The 23,538-nt window shown below is 46.2% G+C and overlaps 1 protein-coding gene across 2 annotated transcripts; it reads left to right on the top strand.

Annotated features, from left to right (window-relative positions):
* Positions 1-1,684: 1,684 nt before the first annotated feature.
* Positions 1,685-22,558, top strand: RRM2B (ribonucleotide reductase regulatory TP53 inducible subunit M2B; the record flags this gene model as incomplete). 2 transcript variants are annotated; one of them, XM_082293889.1, is made up of 9 exons in its annotated part: positions 1,685-1,792; positions 6,407-6,559; positions 8,099-8,215; positions 9,132-9,265; positions 10,824-10,918; positions 12,897-13,030; positions 18,478-18,582; positions 19,665-19,778; positions 20,257-22,558. In XM_082293889.1, the coding sequence occupies 9 exons, from the start codon at positions 1,685-1,687 to the stop codon at positions 20,407-20,409; spliced, it is 1,113 nt and encodes a 370-aa protein (XP_082150015.1). In that variant the 3' UTR covers positions 20,410-22,558. The 2 variants fall into 2 exon arrangements, with proteins under 2 accessions (XP_082150015.1, XP_082150016.1); XM_082293890.1 differs by lacking the exon at positions 1,685-1,792 and adding an exon at positions 6,149-6,299.
* Positions 22,559-23,538: the final 980 nt, after the last annotated feature.

Below are 23,538 nucleotides of genomic sequence, written 5' to 3'. Positions count from 1 at the left end.
TTAGGCTTTAGACATACTGAAATGATTCACTAATTGATTTTCCGACAGAGAACAGTGCGAAGCTGAAAAGCAGATTTCACTTTAATTTATAAATGAAAATCCTTCAATTTACTTGAAATGGCACTTTCATATACAAAATTAGACTTAGCTGCCTTTTTAAATGGCTCATGAGTATTCTCCAAAAAAGTAACACCTTTTGGGGGAGGGAGAAAAGAGGTATTACAGTTAAAGCAGTGATGACTGTATTTGCCAGAGCAGGACAGCTGCCATGGCAGTGAGGAACTAAGGGAGGAATACAGCTTCCACCACCTGTTAGGGAGCTTGTTTTAAATACAACATTGTAGGTACACCTGAGTAATCTGAAATCTTGCAAAATTGTGCATAATGCTCTATTTAATTTGTATGTGCTTGTCTGTATTTCAGTGTTGTGTACATGATTTAATTTTTATAAAACAAAGCTAACAGAAGTTGGCAGATTTTTGTGGAGGTGCAAGAACAGCCACCTGATGTTTGGTTAATCCTTGAGGTACATTTCCTTTCCAATATTTTTCTTTTTTATGTGCATCTTTAAGGCACCATGTAAGTAGTCGTTTGCTGTGCATTGGTAAAAGGACAGGTGTTTAAGAAGTTATCTCCAAATACTTGAACGATTTCTATTGCTAAGTATATTAATTTATGATAGGTCTTAATCCCTGCCAGGACAGGGTTTTTCCTTATTTTAGGGAACTCTGAAACAGCAGCCACGACAATCAGAATTGGGGGCTAAGACAACTAATAGGCAAGTGGATGTCATTTAATACAAATAGTCTGCTGCTTGTTGGTTTTGGCCCAGAAACTCGTGCATCTCCCCCTTAAGCCACCAGCACACTCTGTATTACACACACCAATAGAATTTGTCTGTAAATGGGCCAGTTGGGTTTGTTCTACATCAATCCGTGTTCCTTTCAATTGCTCTGGACAAAAACCTGGAATCTGTGGTAGTCCGTACACACCATACAAGTGGAGCTGTTGTTGGACGTGAAGAATAAGCAGTTTGTATAGGTATCTCTGGGAAATAAAACTTCAAGGATGTCTCGGAAAGAAGAGTATTCCAGTAACAGCAGATGTTAGTGTGAAACCACCTTTTCTCATTTACTGTTTGTGTGTTCCTGCTGTGCTTTTCAGTAACTTGCTGCCCAGGCACCTGTTTCTGCTCCTCAGAAAACTCGGTGTAACAAAACCAAAGCTGTTCTTGTGCTTAGTCAGCCGTGCTGCACAGATCTCACCGCTGAACTTGTCTTACCCCCTGCCCTGGTGAGGCTTGAGCGTCTCTCACAAGGCATAAAAAAGCCGCCGGAAACAGATGCAGCCCCGAGGAGCCCAGCTGGCCTGACTCCCCTTCCCATGATGGGGAGTGGAGAGAGGGGAGGTCTCAGCCACTGTGGCAGACGGGTGCCCTTTAAAAAAAAACAAACCCAAAATTCTTAAGGGCATACGAATTCTTAAAGCAACACCGAAAGTTACCCTTTTGGAAAGGCGACACCCGAATCTTTTGAAGCTCTCTCTGCTTGCAAGCAGGGAGCGAAACACGCACCAGTCGTGCATTCACCGACAAGCCCTTGGCGAGCGCCTCCAAGCGCTGCGACCAACTCTGTGTTTGTTATGCAATTATTGAGTCCTCCCCGGGGGAGGAGTGGCCTTGGCCATGGCCGTTCCCCCTTCCTCCGCCGCCCCCCCTCGCGGTGCAGTCCCGCCGGCCATGGGCGAGCGCCGGGGGCCGGCGGCGCTGCAGGAGGCGGCGGGCCCGGAGCGGGTAAGGCCGGCCGGGCCGGGGAGCGGGGCCGGGGCGGGCGGGGGCTCCGGGAGCGGCGCGGCGGTGGCGCAGCCCTGCCCGGCCGGGCTCCGCGGCCTCCCGCACTGCCGGGCGCTGCGCTGCCGCCCCGCCGGCCCGGGCCGCCGTGGGGGGACCGCGGGCACCGGGGATCTGCTGCTTCGGACAGCCCTGGAAAGGGCATGGGCCCATCCCCCCCGCGCCCTTGTCCCGCTCGGGCACCGCGGGCCCGGGGAGCGCTGGCAGCACCTGCGGGGGATGCGGACCGCTGGCCCGGATCGGGAGCGCTGTGGCAGCACCTGCGGGGGACGCGGGCCTCCGACCGGAGGCCGTGGGCTGCTTGGCACGGGGTCTGGGCATCGCCGGCCCTGCTGCCCCAGGGCTTCTGGGCTTGCAGAGCTGCGCCTGCGGGGGCCGGGAAGGTAGAGCTCCTCCGCCCCGAGCTGCCATGGAGGCAGGTGTCGGTGTTGGTAATGTTCCTGGCTTCCCAGGCCCTGTGGACCAGGAAAGTCTGCCCCTGCGAGGTGTCTGAGCTGCTTTCTGGTGTCCCCCTAGTATAACCATGCTAAGCCAGGCTGAGGTGCGTGAGGAGAAAGGGTCTTCATGGCAGGGAGATGCATGTGGTCTTCCGGAACCCTTGTGTCTCATCACTACTCAAGTATCCAAAACCAGGTGTGCCATGTTAAATACAAGTGTAAGAAGCCCCTTACTGTTTTCCCCTGAACAGTGACACGTACCCATTGTGAAGAGGTGCATGGTGTAGTCAGTCCTGTGCATCCCCTCAAGAATGTGGAACCAGCAGGTGGCTCCTCAGACGCTGTGCAGTGCAAGCCATCTCTCCTGGGAATGGTGATGATCTTCCCAGTCTCACTGCTGGCATGGCCTGTGCTGCCCGAGGCTGGCCTGAGTGCTTTGGGAGCTTGTGGGGTGCACATGCAGCCTCTTACTAGGGTGCGTGAGGGTTCATGGTCACATACCATTGAGTGGATGTGCCACATCACAGTGCTGGCTCTACCAGCACCTCTAGCTTTTTCCCTGGCTACAGCTGATGTAGGGCATGCAACTGTGATACCTGTACATGTAGCCCAGCAGCTGTTGCTGTGGGATGATGGTTGTATGTGTGCATATATGTTAATTATTTCCTAGTTTGCTGAATTTGAAATTAATGGAAGGAGTTTCAGTACCCCCTAAGCAGTCTTTGTTGTCCATTTGGTTTATTGTCATCACCAGAAGAGCTTGTCTCTTGCAGTTGCGGAGTAACTGGGATATGATGTACTGGAGTGTGTCCAGCAAAGGGCTGATGATTAAGAGACTGCAGCATCTGTCATACGAAGAGAGGCGTGAGTGCTGGGACTGTTTAGCCTGGAGAAGACTCCAGGGGATTCCGTGAGTGTGTGTAGATACCCAGTGGAGGGAGTAAAGGAGACAGAAAACCAGGCTCTCCTCAGTGGTGCCCCATGGTGAGACTAGGGGCATTGGTCACTCACTGAAGCACAAAAGCTTGCATTTACATGTAAGAAAACACTTGTTTTTCCTGAAGGTGGTCAGATGCTGGTACAGGTTGCTCACAGAGGTTGTGTAGTCTCCATCCTTGGAGATACTGAAGCCTCACCTGGATGCAGCCGTGGGCAGTCTGCTCTAGTTGACCCTGCTGAAGCAAGGGTTGTTCTGTGCCCACCAGCTTCAGCTCTTTTATGCATTTAGATCATGTTGTCTGAACAGAATGAAGCACGTACACGTTATAAACTGGGTGCCCTTTGTTGTTATGGTGAGTGTTGACTGTTTTGTACACCATCATAGCAGTAAGAAAAAGATCTGGGGTGCAGATTGAAGGCAGTGTTGACCTAGTGACTGTTACCTTCTCCTGCCCCCCATACTCCTGCCAGTGCCCCCTGGATGCAGGAAGGCAAAGCAGGGAATGCATTATGCTCCTTAATCACAAGGTGGTGATTGCTCAGAAGCCTCAGCAGTGATCATAATGTGCCATGCACTTGAAATTGAGTTAGAGAGGATGGGATTGTTTTGTAGCCACTAGCTGCCTGCCTGCCAATTTAGAGCCTGCCTGTGAAACTCCTCTCAGCCCCTGAAGGTGATCAGGGAGGTGGGTATAGGTTGAGCAGGAGGTTCCAGTATGGTGTCGTCTCTGTGACTGACCTTTCCTTTTTTAAAATTATAAAAAAACCCCAATCCAACAACCAAAACCATCTATTTTAAAAAGTATTTGTACAGTTTTTAAAACCACAGGCCAGTCAGCCTCACCTGAATCCCTGGAAAGATGATGGAATGGCTCATCCTGCAGTCTGTCTCTAAGCACATGGAAGAACAAGACAGTCATGAGGAGTAGTCACCATGGATTCTCCTAAGGGAACTTGTGCTTAACCAATCTGATTAACTTCTGTGGTGGGACAATTGGCTGAATAGACAAGGGCTTTTGTCTACATGGGCTTTAGCCAGGCTTTTGCCAGTGTCTCCCATGATACCCTCATAGGCAAGCTCAGAAAGTGTGGGCTGGGTGAGTGGATGGCGAGGGGGATTGAGCACTGGCTGAATGGCAGAGCTTGAAGGGTTGTGGTCAGCATCACAGGGTCAAGTTGCAGGCCTGGTTGTGTCCTCCAGGGTTCAATGTGGGGGCCAGTATTGTTTAACTTATCCATCAGTGACTTGGATGAAGGGGCAGATGCCTCCTCAGCAAGTTCACTGATGGCACAAAGCCGGGAGGAGCAGCCAGAGACCTGTGCAGCCCTTCAGAAGGGCCTAGACCGGTTGGAGAGATGGGCAAAGAAGAACCATCTGAAACTCAACAAAAGCAAATGCAGATCCTGCACCTGGGGAGGAATAACCCCAGGCACCAGTACAGGATGGGGGCCAACCTGCTGGGAAGCAGCTCTGCAGAGAAGGCCCTGAGAGTCCTGGAGGACAACAAACTGTCCATGAGCCAGCAGTGGCTGGGCTAACAGGGAAGATTTTTGCAGTGTTTCCATTTTCGATGACAGCTGGTGCAGAAGCAGATGGAGCTGTTGGCTGCATGTCAGGCCCTGAGAAGGTGTGTGCTAAGACAAGGTGCCAAACGTGCCAACCCCAAATTCCCCCAATTCCAGTGAGTTATTGTAACCATCTCTATGTCCTGGGAAGTAAAAAAAGGTCTTGCACTCTCACGGCCTTCAGCAGACTCTGCAAGATGATGCTGGGAAATCTGTTCATGTAATTGGGTAATATTTAAAAATATAATAAAGTGGTAGAATTGTAACCCAGAATGTGCTTCCCTGATGTATTCATTGGGCATCTGTGGTATGTATGCCAGCTATGCAATGTGCATGTGTGTTTGGGTTTTATTTGTTTTTCAAAATGTGAGTGCATTATTTGTTTGAGGATATTTTCCAAACTGAAGTAGAGGAATGCTTTTTATTATGTGCATAGTTACAAGCAGACTGGGTAGGGAAGGGACTTTGGCACCTTCAGGAGGGTAGAAATAATGGTGTTCAAACCATCAGCTCCCCTTCTCTGCTGTATTATACCTCGTATACTGCCTGTGGTTAGTTATCCTCTACAGCAGTGTCAGTGGCATCTCAGAACCAACCAATCCTGCTGGCTGCACTTCTGATCAGTGTGAGTCACCAGCCCTTCTGTAGAGGTTGCAATGTGCTGTCCTGACAGCTCTTCACAGCAGTTGTTTCTAGTAGGTGCTTGGTGACATGTCTGCAGGGATGCAGGGATTGATCCTGGGAGCACATGTCCCCAGCCAGAGGGGAGGTGAAGGCCCTGCTCAGAGTGCCCCCCCTGCTACTTTTCACTGGCCTGTTTCCTAAATGTTGGCTGTCCCCACTTCGGCTGGGCTGGGACCTCGCTGAGGAAGAGATGTGCACAGATGTCCTCTGGGAGCCCACACAGAAGGGTCAGTGTGGAGATGGGTGACTCCAGGCAGAGGTTTTCCTGTTGCCAGCTGCTGGGAAGAGGCACGTTGGCTTCGTATTGGCACTTGAGGGAGAGGCTCCAGAGCAGCCTCCAGATCCGCGCTGGTGTGTGGGCTGCCCTCATAGATTGCGTACACAGACCTCCATGCTGAGACTCGCTGTGGCACAGGGCTGTCCTCCATCAGCTGGCATTAGTAGCTGTGATCTCATGGCTTTCTTAAAAAGGTCCGTCCAGGTCGTAATGGCTGAATGTAAAGCAGAAGGCTGGGAAGTACCTGGGCAGTGAGCCTGGTGGGGCTGTGCTGGTTGCAGGCTGCAGCACCATGCCGTGACCTCACACATGTCTCTCCATGTGTGGTACCACGGTGGCTGATGTCTCCCAGGGCAGATTTCCTCTGCTTTGTCTTTGGCACACAGGTGTGGGGCGCTTCCTGGCGCCGGCACAGCTGGGAGGGGCCGGTTGGTGTGAGCTGTGCTGGGTAGGGCCGGGAGGACAGGCAGTGCTGCCGGGAGCACGGATGGAGGGTGAGGAGACACATACCCCCGGGACAGGCAGCATGTCCACCCCAGAGGGGCAGGTGAGTGTCTGTGTGACATGGGTGAACTTTAAACCACGCCTTTTGGATACTGCGAGAAGGAGGAATCAATAATGGTAACTTTAACCAGAGCTGTGCTTTATTTTCAGAGCTCATCGAGTGCTGCTGAAAATGGCTCAGGCCTTGATGAAGAGCCTCTACTCAGAAAAAATCACCGCCGGTTCGTCATCTTCCCCATCCAGTACCCAGACATATGGAAGATGTATAAGCAGGCTCAGGCCTCCTTTTGGACAGCAGAAGAGGTGAGCCCTGGGCCAGTGGGTTGGCAAAAGGCAATCGACCACTGGGGTCCTGGTGCATCTTTCCTCTGCTGCTGGCTTCTGTGTTGCAAAGGTTGGAGTTAATTGCATCGAACATGAGGTGCCAGGACCAAAGCAGAACTCCCTCCATTGACAGTGGCAAGCAAGCTGCTTCCACAGGGTGATTCAGCAGAGCTGTTTTAGATGCTTAGTTCAGGATGAGGTGGAATTGTGTCCTGGGGTACTTCTCTGGTTATAAAGAAATCCTAAGTCAGATGGCTCTGATTTGTGATCAGATAGCTCCTACCCTGCTGTGATCTCTGAACCTGCAACTAACTCCTTGCCCGTGTAAGATGCTCTGGGAAATTCCATGCTGTTCCTTAATATTAGGTACCTAAATTTCCAGAGAGATGGTGTTAATCAGGGACACTTGATAAAAATGCATTTAGCTGACTCCTGATTGCCCTGGTGAGGTGCTTGCCCCATGTTACAGTGCAAGCTCTAAGCTCTTCCCCAAGGTTGCTGGTTAGCTAGACCTGAGCAGTGCTTGCTATGCTTTCAGCAGTGCAGGCCTCTGAACACTGCACTGCTTTGGAGAGATCACCTGCCAGGGGAGCTGGTTGTTCCAACTCAAAGCTTATGCACTCTTTGCTTGTTTGTGAGCAGTGGTCTGCAGCTGCAGAGGAGTGAGATGAAAGCATTGGAAGGCTCTATATAGACCAGAAAGCATCATGGGATGATGAGCAGCTGTTTGTGGAGGTGATATTTCATTGCCTGCTGGGTGTCTTGCTGCCCTGTTGCAGCAGAGCTTCATTTAAACCATTAAAGAAAAAGCACTTGAATTCCTGCCTTATCAGCATTTCCCTTTTACTCTGTTACTGGTTCCTTCTTACACTGTCCCACCATCTGTGGGTCCTCTGCATTTTTCACATCTGACTCTACTGAAGTGCTGCTTTGGTTCAGAAATCCTACAAACCAGCAAACAAAACAGGTCTATGTGAAGGAAGCTGTGGTTTTCTCTCGTGGCTGGGGTCTGGTGTGATAGACAAGAGCAGTTGCACAGCATTTGCTCTGTACCGTTCTTCGACAAGATGGAGGCTGAACACCTGCCAAAGGCAAAGGTACCCTCAGTCCATCTTTTGGCACACTTAGGTATAGCTTTCTTGGAGTATCAGTTTTTATTTCAAGTACAGTTTAAGTGTCTCAGAGTGAGGTCTGCTTACTGGTGCATGTTCATACTTGTGACAAAAAGATACTAATGCTTTTCAAAATCTCATTTATTTATTCAATAGACACTGATTTTTATTCCAAATTACAAAGTGTAAACTGTGAAACAAGTACATGATGTTACTGTTGCAGAGAGAGACAACAGAAGTGCAGTGTATCTGTTGTCTTTTACAGTCACAAATATTTGAATTCTCTATGTGTAAAGATTTGAAAGCGAATGCCAAAACTCTGCCTCAGTCACTTGACTGGGCTGCTTCTGTTTTTACAGAATGACAAATGCTGAAGGACAATAATGTTCTTTTTTCTTTTCATTAGGTTGATTTGTCAAAGGACCTTCCTCACTGGAATAAGCTGAAAGCAGATGAAAAATACTTTATCTCTCATGTTCTGGCATTCTTTGCAGCCAGTGATGGAATTGTAAATGAAAACCTGGTGAGAAAGACTTACAGAGGGCTTGAATACTTAGTCATGTTGTTGTCTCATTAACTTTCCATTTTGGCTTTTTCACATTAATGCATAGGTTTATTAAACGTGTACTTTTTTTTTTCTTTCCATCTCACCTTTGTCAAGTGGAACAAGCAGCCTGTTCTTCTGGGAGCAGTGTTTGAGTTAAATTGGGTCAGCTGTGGTCATCAGAACTCCAAATCACATCACTCTGGGACACCATTTTTAAGTGCAGCCCCTGCTTGGTTGTGGGATGTGCATTTCTGAATGAATTAATAGAACCACATATTTTTCCTGTACTCATGTTAATTGAAAAGTACGGAATACAGGCCATGGCTGTGATAATGTATTCCTCATTTTGGTAAAATCTGTTTTGTTCTCACTGAATGGCATCCTAGAATCTCTTGGGGCTGCAGGTGGGTGCTGCTAAAAAGGTAGGGAATTCTTCCTGTTGAGATCTGTTCTGGGCTGGAGAATATCTCGTCACGGATTAGCAGTGGTATCTATCTGCAAATGCCCAGTTTAATCTCAAGTGTTCGAATGTTTATAACATGTAGAAAATGTGTGCATGTATTGCATGAACATGCCTTATGTCATGCTGTTTATATTTCTAATGATGAACAAAAAGTCTGAGGCTTTGTTCAGTGCGAAGTGTTTAGTATTGCATTACTTTTCTGTTCTCCTGTGTACGTGTGCCCTCATGCTTCAGCTCTTAGATGTATTTACTGCTTTATTTTCCTCTGCACCACAGCCGTCCCATTGACATGTCTGTGAACAAAGTAGGACCAAACTGCTCCCATGCTGTCTCTGTAGCAGAAATCTATTGTCTCTCCTGTTAAGCTCAGAATAGTGTTGTGCAGGGCTGTTTTACTGTACTCATTGCCATGCTTTCTGGTTTTGGTAGGTGGCACGTTTTAGTCAGGAGGTGCAGATCCCAGAAGCTCGTTGTTTCTATGGCTTTCAGATTCTCATTGAGAATGTTCACTCAGAGATGTACAGCTTGCTCATAGACACCTACATCAAAGATCCCAAGAAAAGGTAAACCTCTGGACGTGTTACACACGTGTCACTGAAGCCAGTGGTGCTGCTGTTGGGCAGCTTGTCTCCTGTTTCATGCTGACTTTCTGGAGGAGTTGGGGAAGGTTCCTTAAAGCTTTCAAGGCTTGCATGCCTCACCCCCAAAATGGAGAGGAGTATTAGTGACCAAGGCTTGTTGTGGGAGTATCAGAAGGTTAGTGAATATTTGTATAAATCTTTTACTTCTGCAGGCATGGACTATGTGAAATGTTAAAGGTTAGATGAGCTCCTTGAGGTTATCGCGCTCCTGTGGTGCTTGCTCTTACATCAGCAAAGGATTAGCCCAAGGAAATCGAGTGCTCATGATCAAAATGGTGTTTCTAATGTACAGCAGTCAATGTATTGCATCCTTTCAGCCTTTTTGTTGTCAGTGCTTTTTAATACAACTCAAACTGCTTATTTTTGAATGATTGAGTTCTTTGGAGAGCTCCATCACCTTTGTTGTCTGAAGAAGTTCCTAGTCCAAACAGTAATATGTTTGAAAAGCAGCATTTTCCCTCAGAGACTCCCACCATGGTGATGGTCAGGCAGCACTTTCTTTCCCACAGTGGCATCCTGTGTTGGTGATGGTGGCAGAGCTGCAGGGTTTCCTTTCAGGTGTTCAGCATGGGAACAGAGTCTGTGCACATGGGAGTTGTCCAGTTCCTTTTGTGGAGTTGGGCAAGATGAGGTTTTGTTTCGTGGATAAACTGACGTGGCTGGCTTCAAGTCTGAGAGGCACTGTGGTGTGGTGGGTGAGCACTCCTGGGATGGGATGTTTGAGTTCGCAGCTTGCCTCTCCTGAGCCCTTCTGCACATTTGCCTCCCTCTGCCCTTGTTATCAGAGATCAAGTAGTGGTTTAACCTGGCAGGCAGCTAAACACCATACAGCAGCTCACTTACTGCCTGCCCCCACCCAGTAGGGTGGGAGAGAATTGGGGAAAAAAGTAAAACTGGTGGTTTGAGGTAAGGCAGTTGGATAGCACAGAAAAGGCAAGTAATAATAATAATGATATACAAAAGAAGTGATGCACAATGCAGTTTCTCACTGCCTGCTGACTGATACCCCCCAGTTCCCAAGAAGCAGCCCCTGGCCAGTTTTCCCCTTAGTTTCTATTCTGAGCATGACATCGTGTGGAGTATCCCTTTGGCCACTGGGGGTCTGCTGTCCTGGCTGTGTCTCCTCCCGGCTTCCTGTGCCCCCCAGCCTGCTCACTGGTGGGGTGGGGTTAGAAGCTGAAGAGTCCTTGACTTCATGTAAACCCTGCTTAGCAGCAACTGAAACATCAGTGTGTTATCAACAGAATTCTCATTCTAAATATAAAACACAACACTGTACAACAATTAGGAAGAAAATTAACTCTATCCCAGACAAAACCAGGACAGATCATCACCCCTTTGGGGTGGGAATGGTCTCTTACTTGGGTTAGTTCAGAGCCTTGCATAATGGGATCCTCTCTCTGGTGGAGCTGGAAGGGACAACCAGGGCAGATTTACATAAATCACTATTTTGATGTTTTGTCTCTGTTTTCTTCTATAGGGATTTCTTATTTAATGCCATTGAAACAATGCCTTGTGTTAAGAAGAAAGCAGACTGGGCTCTGAAGTGGATCGAAGACCGAGAATCCACTTTTGGTGTGTAGCTTTTTAAAAACTTGTTTCTGTTGCATATATTCTGTTGTTGGTGCTCTGTGAGTAAGCTGCACCCCTGGAACATGAAATGAAATTCTCCAGATGTAGTGGCTTCTGGGTCTCTAGTTTAACTAAAGAACTAGAAGTAACTTCTGGTGAGCATGTATGTTTTTATCTTCAGTTAGAGAAATACAGTAATGACAGTGCCCCCTGAAGTCATGTTATGAAAAATGCTTGTAGATCTCTGTCCTTTTTGTCTTTATACTGAACAACCCTGGTTTCCTCAGTTTTTGCTTGTAGACCTTCTTTTCTAGTTTTGATTATTTCTTCTAGTTGGTTCTTATTTTGTACTTGGTGTTCAGAACTGGGCAGCTGAAGTCTTGCAAGTCCAGGCATTCTCTGTGTTCATGTTCATATAGACAAATCAGTTTTTTGTAACTGAGGCATGACTGAGCCTGGACCAAAAAGATTCAAGAACCGTCTATTTCTGGTGTTCCTGGTTTGCTGTTGGGACCAGGTTTCTAGTTTCTGTATCTCATTTCAGAGCTGGGGCACTGGCTCAGCTTCCATCAGCATGCTGCAGGGCATCCTTTCCAGTGTTCTGCATTCTTACAGTGTTGACTCTGAAGGGTGTGCTGTAGCTGGAATGCATAATGGGTGCACTTTGGTGAAGTTTTTTAAGCAAACATCCTCTATATTTCAAGAAAGTGTAGGAGATGGAGAGATTCAGCTTGGTGAACAAAATAAATCTGAACATCATTCTTTTGTGGTATCTGTTCACAGCTCTTTTTTGAGAGGGGTTATTTTTTGTAGCTGTACATTATTCTGTCCTGGTGCTCCCACTGCCTCCCCAGTCTGACTTTGCTTGCTGTGTGTGGAGCCCCTTCATCATCCTTTTGTTTGTCTCCCAGCAGTGTGGGGTGTGCCAGGAATCAGAAGGTTCCCTAACTTAAAAAACAGTGTAGCCCCTGCTCCCTGCCCCCAAACTTCATGCATTTTATCCAAATAAGTAATCAGGCTTGTGCTTCATTAAACCTGTATTTTATGAGCAGCCTTTCTCCATTCCTCTCTAGAAATAACCAATGAGATTTTTAGTGTTGCCAGAAAAATTCTCTCCTTAATAACTTCTGTGATACTTGTAAGTTGGTATTGCTCTCTGTGCTTTTTTCCTAACTCGAATTTCTTCAGATGAGCCAGCAGTTGATATTTGTATCTCATAGAAGAAGTGGGACATCTGGCTATTTTGGGTTATCTTTTAACAAAATTCTATGCAGTTCTTATTGGGAAAAGGCACCAGAACTTAGTGCAAAAGCTCTTAATGTTAGAACATACACAATGAGCCTGTGAAGTTGTTTGAAGTAGTGTACATGGAATGATGTGGCTTCACTAAACAGTCAGATGGTCTTGTAGTCGGAAGAAATACATTCCTGTAGAGAGCAGGGAGAACTGGGACCAATAATGCCTTGCTTTCCTTGGATTAAAGGTGGGATAGCACAAATAGTTATTTGTGTCTTGGCTTACATTCTGTAGTCTTTCACTCTTGTAAGAATATGGTTTTATGTAGATTCCCAACAAGAACAAATTGTGGGGTAGGGGTTTTTGTTTCATTTTAAGAGATTGACTATTTTCTTTGTTCTGTCAGTTAACACAGCTGCTTTCTGGCCTTTCAGGAGAAAGAGATAATGGAGTACTAATGTCTTGGCCACTCTGGACAATTACATTCTTTTGCTTCCGATCTGTGTCAGTTTCAGTGGGTGCCATGGTTCTTCAGTTCTGCTGGGGTTGCCTCTGGCTGAGTGCTGTGGGGTGTGTAGACCCTCTGTGGCTCGGGATCTGCTGCTGGATGTGGTCAAAGACAGCATCTGGTGCTGCACAGGGGATTGCTCCTCTCCAGCATCATTCTGTCTGATGCAAATGGTGCATCTTGCTGATGAGCAATACAGCAATTTGTGTCTAATGAAAAATGTGTTATGTTAAACAGGTGAGAGAGTGGTTGCCTTTGCTGCAGTGGAAGGCATCTTCTTTTCGGGTTCCTTTGCTGCTATATTTTGGCTGAAGAAGAGGGGCCTGATGCCTGGACTGACTTTCTCCAATGAACTTATTAGCAGAGATGAGGTAATGTGGCATGTCTTACACACTGTTTGGGAAGAAAAGGGAGTTCCCAGGGGAAGAGCAGAATTATATTCATGAAGAACCCATAGTCTTGACAGAGAAAGGGGAAAGAAGCAGACCTTTACCAATAATTACAGAATCATAGAATAATTTAGATTGGAAAAGACCTTTAAGATCACTGAATCAAACTGTTAACCTGCCACTGCCAAGTCCACCACTAAACCATGTCCTTAAGTGCCACATCCACATGTCTTTAAAATACCTTCAGGGATGGTGACTCAACCACTTCCCTGGACAGCCTATTCTAATAATTGCTTGACAGCAATTTCCATGAAGAAGTTTTTTGTAATATCCAGTCTAATCCCCTGCTTGATGCAACTTGAGGCCATTTCCTCTTGTCCTGTTGCTTGTTGTTTGGGAGAAGAGACTGACCCCACCTCACTACAACCTTCTCTTATGTAGTTGTAGAGTGACAGGGTCTCCCCTGAGCTTCCTTTTCTCCAGCCTAAACACCCCCAGCTCCCTCAGCCAATCCTCATAAGACTGGTACTCCAGACGCTTCACCAGCTCTCTTGCCCTGCCCTGGACACGCTGCAGCACCTCAATGTCCTTACTGTAGTGAGAGGCCCAAAACTGAACACAGGTTTCAAGATACAACCTTGCCAGTGCCGAGTACAGAGGGACAATCACTGCCCTGGTCCTTCGGCCTTGCTATTGCTGACACAGGCCAGGATGCCATTGCCTTCTTGGCCACCTGGGCCCACACTGGCTCATGTTCAGCCACTCTCAACCAGTACCCCCAGGTCATTTTCTGCTGGGCTGCTTTCCAGCCACTCTGCCCCAAGTCTGTAGCACTGCATGGGGTTGTTGTGGCACAAATGCAGGACCTGGTATTTGGCCTTGTTGAACCTCATACCATTGTCTTCAGCCCACTGATCCAGCCTGTCTAGATCCCTCTGCCTTCCTACCCTCTGGCAGCTCAACGTTCCTACCAAACTTGGTGACTTCTGCAAACTCACTGAGGGTGCACTCAATCCACTTTACCAGGTCATTGATAAAGATATTAAACAGGACAGGCCACTGGGGCCAGTAATGTATGTATATATCTGTATGTGTGTGTGTATATATATATATATGTAGCATATATAACATAACATAACTGAGCCCTGGGGAATGCCACTTGTGGCCAGCCACCAACTGGATTTAATTCTCACCACATTTTTTGGCCTGGCCATCCAGCCAGTTTTCTACCCAGCAAACAGCATTAATGAACGTAAAGCCTGGGTGCTGCTGAGTCCCTCAACAGAAATACCTGTTTTTAAAGGGAGTAAACATAAATACTGGTGTCCCAGTTGTGGTTTAATCCCAGCCAGCAATCAAGCCCCATGTTATCACTCTCACTCCCCCACCAGTAGGACTAGGGAGAGAATTGGAAGGGTAAAAGCTACAAAGCTCATGGGTTGAGATGAAGACAGTTTAATAGGGAAAGCAAAAATCACACACACAAGCAAATCAAAACAAAGAATTTTCAATTTAGTTCACTGCTTCCCAGGGACAGGCAGGTGTTCAGCCATCTCCAGGAGAGCAAGGCCCCATGAGGTGCAACGATGATTTGGGAAGGCAAATGGCATCACTCCAAATGCCCCCCCACCCCCCTCCTTCTTCCCTCCACTTTATATATTGAATATTATGTTACATGGTCTGGAATATCCCTTTGGTCGGTTTGGGTCACCTGTCCCAGCTCAGGACAGGTGTTGTATCTCCTCCCAACCTCCCATGCACCCCCAGCTTCCTCACCAGTGTGGCAGTACGAGAAGCAGAAAAGGCCTTGCCTCTGTGTAAGCCCTGCTCAGCAATAGCACAAACATCTCTATATTATCAACCCTGTGTTCAGCCCAAATCCAAACCATACGTGAAGAAGGCCAACTCTACCCAAAACCAGCACACCAATGCATATAGTATTATGAAAAAGGTGGATTTTTTAAATTGAAGGGAATGTTTGTTTTCCTGTGCTGTGAAGGAGGGCAAAGGCCCAGCTGCTCAAGGAGTGGGGTAGAATTGCATGGGGCCCCGCTGCAGGGTGGGCTGGCTGGAGCAAGGACCTGGATAGTGTGTGACTCTGAGACTTGCTGTGCCTCAGCTGCTTCAGGCAGGTTCAAGTGGGCTCCAAGTACCACTCTCGACCTGCTCCTGGTTGTGGGTCCCAGAGCTTGCAGACAGCTGCCTGCATCCATCACCGAGCCAGCTGTGGCAGTTTGCTGCAGAAGCAGCAGATACCACCCCTCTCCATGGTCTTGTGTTGCTACACAGCAACAGAATCTCCTGGGAGGGGGCAACTACAGATCTGCCTTTGAGGAGAGCGCTTCTTAAGATATGAAGTATCTGAGGGGCTGCATGTCAGCACACCAAATGTGACAGGCTATGTGCTTACAAGTGCCCCTTCTTTTCACTGGTTCCTTCCTTTCTTTTTCCTTGCTCCCTGCAAGTTGGTAGCTGTTGTTTATGGCTGGGGACTGTGCACTGCACTACGTACAGCACTGTCAGCACTGAAAAAGTAGAAAGACCAGTTTTGTATGCAGTATAAACATGCTAGTGGTTGTAACTTAGCAGAGTTGCTCTTAAAGTGTAAAGAGCTTTTTCATAATGGAAGTAATTTTCATGGGTTAGATAAACTGCTTTGAAATGAGATATCTTACGATATGTCTTTAAAAGACACTTTTGAAGAAAGTGATATGATGAGTAAGAAAAAATAAGTAGTTCTTCTGCCTTCACCTTCCTTGTGTCTTCTGTCAGTCATTATGAGCTGATACATTTGAGTGAGGCAGGATTTGTTACAAGGATCACTTGCAGGTGAATGAGTGTAACTGTACTTCTTTGCAGAGTCGAGCACCAAAAGACTAAAATTTTCTTGAGCTCTGCTGGCATAATTCCAACTGCAGTGCTGTTACAAAGGTTAAAGCTTGGTGCACAGAGCACCTGCATTGAAACCCAGTGTCAGTAAAAAGAATCCACAATGGAAAACTACAAACTGTTTTTTGATGCACCTGAACAGATAAATGATTAACGCTCAGTGTGTATTTTGAGCTGCAGACTCTGTTCCCAAACTGTTCTTGAGCTGGTGGATCTCTGATACTTAAAGGTGCAAAGCTGGTAGGAGCACGAGTGAGCAGAGCACACTGGTTCATGGGAGAAGCCAGGCATGTCCTGCATCCTGATGGTGATGTTGCCCTGGATTAGACCATGGGAAGCCCTGCAGCAAGCAGCTAATGCTGTTGTTAGAGGGGGGGGGATACTTCCCAAATTACGTTATTTCAGGGCTGTTTTGTGACCTGAATCACAAGGATTTTACAGCCTTTCTAAAAAGGTTTTCACAGAATCACAGAATTGTTAGGGTTGGAAGGGTCCTCTGGAGATCATCCTGTCCAACCCTCCTGCCAAGTAGGGTCACCTGGAGCAGGTGACACAGGAACGTGTCCAGGTGGGTTTGGAATGTCTCCAGAGAGGGAGACCCCGCAATCTCCCTGGGCAGCCTGTGCCAGTGCTCTGTCATGCTTGACATAAAGAAGTTCTTCCTCATGTTGAGGTGAAATTTTTTGTGTTTTAGTTCATAGCCATTGCTCCTCGTCCTGTCTCCAGGCGCTACTGAAAAGAGCCTGGCACCATCCTCTTGGCACCTGCCTGTCCTGGCTTCAGCCAAAGACAGAGTTAATTTTTTGCAGTAGCTGTGAGGCAGTAGAGCCTGGAGCTGTGTGGGCATGGCTAAGACCCTAATGTTACTGGGTACCATCTCAGCTCATTGACGGGGGTGGGGAAAAGGGACTCCCTCTCCTGCTTTTGAGAAGAAGGGCATTCCTTCCAGTGGGAAAAAACCTAATTGGGGAGAGCAGGTAGGTATTTGTCACTGGTTTTCCATGTAAATAGTTTCTTTGTCTTATATATTTTGTTATTGATATTGCTGTTACTGTTCCTTTTGTTACCATTGTTATTTCCAGTAAATTGTTCTTACCCTTCCCATGATTTTCACCTTTTGTGCCTCCATCCCCAGAGCAGGAAAGGGCAAGGGGAAGCTGGTGTAGCGAGCAAGTGGCATCTGGTTTGGAAGAGTCTTGGTGGGGGTACTGAACTAGGGAGTACCATTCCTAAACCTCACCACCACCTTTGAGATAATCATATGCATTAATGAGATCCCCTTTCAGTGTCCTCTTCTCCAGACTAAACAGACCCAGGTCTTGCAGTCTCTCCTCATAAAAAAGATGCTCCAGACCCCTCATTATTTTTGTGACCTCTGCTGGACCCTCTCCAGTAACTTCTTGTCTCTTTCCTACGGAGGAGCCCAGAACTGGACAGCAGTCCAGATGTGACCTCACCAGGGCCGGGCAGAAGGAGAGGATCACCTCCCTTGACCTGCTGGCCACACTCTTCCTGATGCACCCTGAGATACCCTTGCCCCTCTGGTCACAAGGGCACTGCTGGCTCAGTCTACTTGTCACCCACGAAGACTCCCAGGTCTTTCGCAGCAGAACAGTTCTCTATTCAGTCAGTCCCCAGGTTTTGTTTTGACCCTTGTTAATGATAGTATTGGATTGTCTTGAGCCCTTAGTCTGCCAGATCCTTCTGATTGTTTTCACTCTGGATGTGCCCTCTTGGTGCTTATTGGCTGTAATCACCACCTTGCTGTTGAGAGGAGAGATGGTAGTGCAGTCCTCCTTTAGTCTGGCAGTGGTGGGTATGGCTGAAGCCAGAGCATCAAGCTGTACCCAGGCAAGTCAAAGAGAACCTGAGGCACCTCTTGGAGCATCTGGCTGGTACCCCCTGCAGACTGTGAGGGGTTGCTTGTCTCCTGAGGTTTTCTTACCTTGGCAGGAGACTTTTCTGGAAACCCTGGAAAGGAGCACAGTTCATTAGGCTCTGTGTAGGATAGCTGGGTAAAATGAGAAGGGGAGTTTAGCTGGGGCAGAGATGATTTGTTAATCTTGGGTTTGGTGACTCTAATCTGAATCTGCCTTGTTGAAAATGCTGTTGGGAGAAGCAAGGGAAGAAATACTACTGGAAGAATTTAAATCAAGCTTTATCTCGAAGCAAAGAGGACGTAAACAGCCTATTTTAACTCACAAGTAGTTTTGCCAGTCTTGATGTAGAGGTCTTTCTGCAAAATCATCCCTGACAAGAAGCAGGGCTCTGTGTGGGATCCCTCGCAGTAGAGCAGCCCTCAGAAAAATTTTACCGGAGAAACATGTATGCTGAGCATTATTTTGGCGTAGGTGGCATGTGTTGGATTTGAGATGTTACTGCCTTGTAAACTACAAGTCCACACTACATGTGATAACACTAAGACTCAAAAAAGCAGGAGGCTGGGAAACTTCAACTCAGATGAGGCTGCCTGAAAATAAGAGCGAACTATGTGGAGGAGGGGAAAACTGACTGTTTTTTCCATTGTTCTCTTATTTCAGGGTCTACACTGTGATTTTGCTTGTCTAATGTTCCATTATTTAGTGAACAGACCGTCAGAAGAGCGAGTCCGTGAGATCATCGTTAATGCTGTAGAAATTGAGCAGGTAATCCTGGCTGTGACAGCATCATGGGCAGCACAGGTCCAGTCTGATGCGTGAAATAAATTAACTTCTAACTTTTGGGATTTCGTGTTTGATACTTGGCTCAGGCTTGGATCCCTGATGCAATTCTTTCCCTCTTCCTTGATGGTGGCAAGAAGTCAGAGACTTTCTGATTCAGTTGTCAAACAACTGGGGGAAGCTGAAGCTGGCAACTGGTTTTCTCCTTAATGACAGAAAGGAAGGAAAGCTCTCTTATTTGATACTGAATAGAATAGTTCCAGTTGGAAGGGACCTACAATAATCATCTAGTCCAGCTGCAACTGTCTCCTAGAGAGGAGTTTGTTTACATCTGTCCTTTCAGGATCTTTGTCTCTCCTTATTGTATTCACATCTCTGCTTGTCCTCAGGAGGAGGCAGGGTCTGTTCTGACCACATGTATCATGCTGGGTTCTGACTTTTTCTGAGGTTGATGTCAGGTTCTTTCATGTGAAATGCTGCCCTTCTGCAGGCACAAGTTTCTGCATGGCTGAGTATTTGGCAGGATTTTAGTTTAGTTTTCTTTGCTGTTGTCATCTAACTCCTGTGATGATGACAAATGCTCCTGCTTGGTCTCACAACACTGACAGGTATTGCATCAGTTCCTAAACACGCATATGACTGGGTTCAGCACTCATATATATCACTGCTGTCTCTGATCTGTCATTCTATAATGGCTGGAAGCCAGGAAAACTGGTGATTTCTGGATTTATCCCTGTTCCCACTAGTATGGTCTGTAGGTTTATTGAAGTTAGAGCTTAAGCTTACAGTGAAGCTTATGCTGGAGGAGTGGGGAAAGGCAGATTAGAGGGGCAATGATAAAAAGCTTGTGCCTTTTCCAGAGTAATAGGCTAAAAATAAAGGAAGATAGAAACAATTACTGAAAACAGAAGATACTTGTTGAATTTAGTGATGCAAGTTATTTATTCAGACAACTTCCTGGGGAGCCTGAACATCACAAATTATATTAGTGTGAAACACAGGTGTCTTCTCTCCTTTTTCTTCTTAAATTTAATTTCTCTAAATGTCATCTGTATTTTAACTTCTAGGAGTTTCTAACAGAGGCATTACCTGTGGGTCTGATTGGAATGAATTGCACCTTGATGAAACAATACATTGAATTTGTTGCAGACCGGTTACTAATGGAGCTTGGGTTTTCAAAGGTAAGAGATGCAATTGCCCCAAATGCTGGCCTGCCAGTGCAGCCAAGGAAAGCTGTCAGCACAAAGCACTCCCTTGTCATGCTGGGGAGCAGGCCATATTTAGCACAGGGACTTCTGTGAGTGACAGCTGAAACCACAGCATTAATACCTATGCTTCACTGTAAAAGAACAAGAACAATTTAGGCCATTGTTTCCCTTCAGCTGCTCAGCAGGTTTGGGATGGGAAACATAAGCTGTGCTCAGATGCTGCAGTGCTTGAAGAATAACAAACCCCTTGCACAAGTGAACTTCACCACAGACCAAACTCCTGGGAGTGGCAGTACTGAATTTGCTTAGATTGGTGTCCATAGAGCCTACAGGATATTGCAGCTGGAGGCGGTCTAGTTTGAAAGAGTTTGACAGTTTTGTTTGTTGTGGGGTTTTTAAAGTATTATTTTCCGGTCAGAATCACCGGTGTAATAGTGTTTTTCTTCCCCAGGTCTTTCATGCAGAAAATCCTTTTGATTTCATGGAGAATATTTCTCTGGAAGGAAAAACAAATTTCTTTGAGAAGAGGGTTTCGGAATATCAGCGTTTTGCTGTTATGACAGAAACAATGGACAATGTCTTCACTCTGGATGCAGATTTTTGACAAATTGGCAAATGAATGGTGACTGTTTCCCTCTCCTCATCTCCCTTTTTGCTGTGAAGTTAACTTAATTTCCTCTTATGGAATCAGAGTCTGCTGGGATTTTTTCTTGGGTTTTCATGTTGTTTGTCAGAGGAGTAAATATATTTCTCTCTGTGTCATTTGAATAAAAAAGGGGGATCATTTATAAAATTTATATGGCTTTGTAAAAGGATGGCCTTTTTAAGATTCCCTTGACTCATCTGCTGTCAATGCTGTCTTTAAAAATGACATGGATACTACTACTTTTTTAACACTTCATGTTTTAAGAAGCAAACTGCATATTTACCTCATGTTATGGTATTTTAGTCTGAAAACTAGATGAGGTGTCACTCCATGTAAAAATGTTGCTATAAACTATTTTCCTGTTTTCTATTTCCATGTTTAGAGATTTTGTCTAGAGTAAAAGCTCTTCTGTTTCAGCCTGCTGCAGATACAGTAATAATTGAATGTGGGAAGACATTAAGGAGGTCTGAACTGTAGAATATTATTAAACCCAGGAATTAAGTTTGATCTCCCCATTAACCTTGGCTCTGTATGAAAAAAATTTTTACTCTGTTTGGAAAACTGATGGGTCTTGGTAGGCATTTAATTCAAATACATGTGATTCTTGTCTTACAGCTGTAACTGAACAGGTCAGTGGACTTTGAATGGTTCTTGAAAAGGCAAACCTGTTAACAGTGGAGAAAAACCACATGCTGTAGTTCTTTGGCTTGGGCTGCCTGTTTTTCCTTGCTTCACTGATCAAGTGCCTTATTAAGCAGTCTGTAGTTGTGTTGTGTTTGTAATCATCTGACACTGGAACAGCCAGCTGTGGGTGTTGTCAATCTTCCCACTGTCATGCTAGGTGATTTGCTGTTCCCCTTCTTGGTTGCACTTGTGCATTGAAGGGGTGAGAAGACATATCATTCCAAGGGACTATCCCTTGAAGTGCTACGAATGTACTACTCTGGCTGTAAGGAAGCACCCAGTAACATATGAAGGGATGTCAAGTTGTGTGTTTAGTGTCAACCATTGGAACCATTGTCACAGAAGAGCTTCTGAAAGAAGGTATTAAACCTTTCAAAAACAAGCCCAGAAGTAGTATGGAGTAGCAGCATCTTACAAAGGACTGTTGTTTGGTTTTTGATTGTGTGCCTGAAAACTGTTTGTCATTTCTTGCCATCACACGCAGAGAATGGAGCAATTGAAGAATGGCTAATGTGCTGCAGTGGTACTTGGGGGGGTAAGGGATGCTATTCAGCTGTACCTTGTTTATCTGCAAATAGATAGGCTCTTTTTTATTCAAAGATGGAGTGAGTGTACAAGAGCTAGACAAAGGGTTCTGCTTCATTAAACCTAAGCATTTTTCATAACATTCAGCATTTTGTGAAAGGGCTTTTGTAAGTCTTACTGTTGCAAACATCTTGTGCTGCTTTTGATACACCTGGCATGAGCTGAGCTGACAGCACAGGGTTATCAGTGATGGGGTGGTGTAAGTGTTATTTCCCTGCCAGCCCAGATCAGCCATAGTCCTGGGTACCTGAGTTTCATGAAACAGGTCCACTGCCTTAGCATAGTTCCTAGTGAACAACTGTCCCTGCTATAAAAATAAGCAGCAAAATTGACTCTGTTTTTTTAGTCTCTGTAAAAGATCAGGAGTATGTATGGAACATGGAAATGGAACAGCTTTTTTTTCCTAGAGCAGAGCCTGTGTCATTTGACTTAAGGTACTTGGAAGAGGGCAGAGGGGAACCTGGAGAATACAGAGAAAAGCTGGAACTGGTGGCTCTCACTAACATCCTGCAACTGCAAGAGGACTGTGGACTCAGAGGGAAAATCCAGCACCTTTTGGAAATACTGAGTTGATAGGGAAGAAAGAGGAAATATTGTAAATGGGTGCTGTTAGAGTAATGGAACCTATCATGTCACTGAAAATACTGAAAAGCATTGATTTTGAGTCTTGTGAATTATGATGAGTATAGAGAGTATTCTAATATGAAACTGCAACGTGCTCAGGTTCTGTAAATGTATATGAGATACCAAAGTCTGGTACAACAGCTCCCATTCAATTTGTGTGTAAAATATGTGTGTAGTTTCAATAAAATTTGAGTGTGGGTAAGCCCATGCCTTCATTTACAAGTTCCATGCTTCCTTGTGCAATCCAAAGTGATAAAGTTGGGATGTGACAAAGTAAGTCAGTATTCACAGCTTTTGGGTTGTGGGAGAAAGTTATAAGAGCTCCACATATTGTCTTGCTCTTTTTGGAGCTCTTGACTTGCTCTTTCTTGTTCCTGGGAATAGGTTTTGCAGTCTAGTGAGCAAACAAGTGAGTTTGGGTTTTGTTTGTTTGTTTTGTTTTTAATTGGGATTTTCTGGCTCAAGGAGAAATGTTTTGGGAGTCTGTAAGATACAATGAAGAAACACTCCAAAAATGGGTTTTCAGTGGGTGGTACCTGATCTATCAAGGTCATCATGCCCTTGGGGCAGGCACCCTGACTGCCTGGGCACAGCATCATGTGGTTCAGCCCCTCAGCTGGGGCTGGCCAGGCACCTGCCTGAAGCCAAGCACTGGTCACCTGGGTCTGAGCTGGCATAGCTTCATACCTGCTTGTGTCAGCACTCTCAGGGCTCTAATTTTAAAAGTCTTGTTTGTCCCTGCAGCCCCTTTGTGCCTCCTTGAGACAGGCATGAAGGGCACAACATCTGTTCTCCCACCAGTGCTGGGTACTGGGCAGAAACCCAGTGTGCCTCTTAGGGCTCTGTGTGTCTCATGCTGTGGCCATCAAGCTTAAAAAAGCCTGATGGGTGTGTGTGTGGGAGAGAAAGTGCAAAGCATCCCTTCAGTGTATATGGTCTGTGTGCTCTGTGCTGGAATAAGGCTGGTGTGTGACTTCCACTATAGTTCCAGTGGGACAGAGAAGATGCTTCCTGGAGGTGTTTGTCTCATAGCAAAGAACATGTCTGCAATGGTCAGATGAGCAGAAACCTGCAATAGGAGCTGAGGCTCATGGGAAGAATCCCCCTCTGAAATTCCGAAGTGGCCTCTGTAGCTCCCATTGTTCCCATTCAAGCAGACATGTGCCTCCCAGCAAATCCCATGAATTGATTGTC

This window comes from Coloeus monedula, assembly GCF_965178545.1.
Source record: "Coloeus monedula genome assembly, chromosome: 1".
Taxonomy (NCBI): Eukaryota; Metazoa; Chordata; class Aves; order Passeriformes; family Corvidae; genus Coloeus; species Coloeus monedula.
The sequence above is the reverse complement of the archived record's forward strand: the minus strand, read 5'-3'. Positions and strand labels throughout refer to the sequence as shown.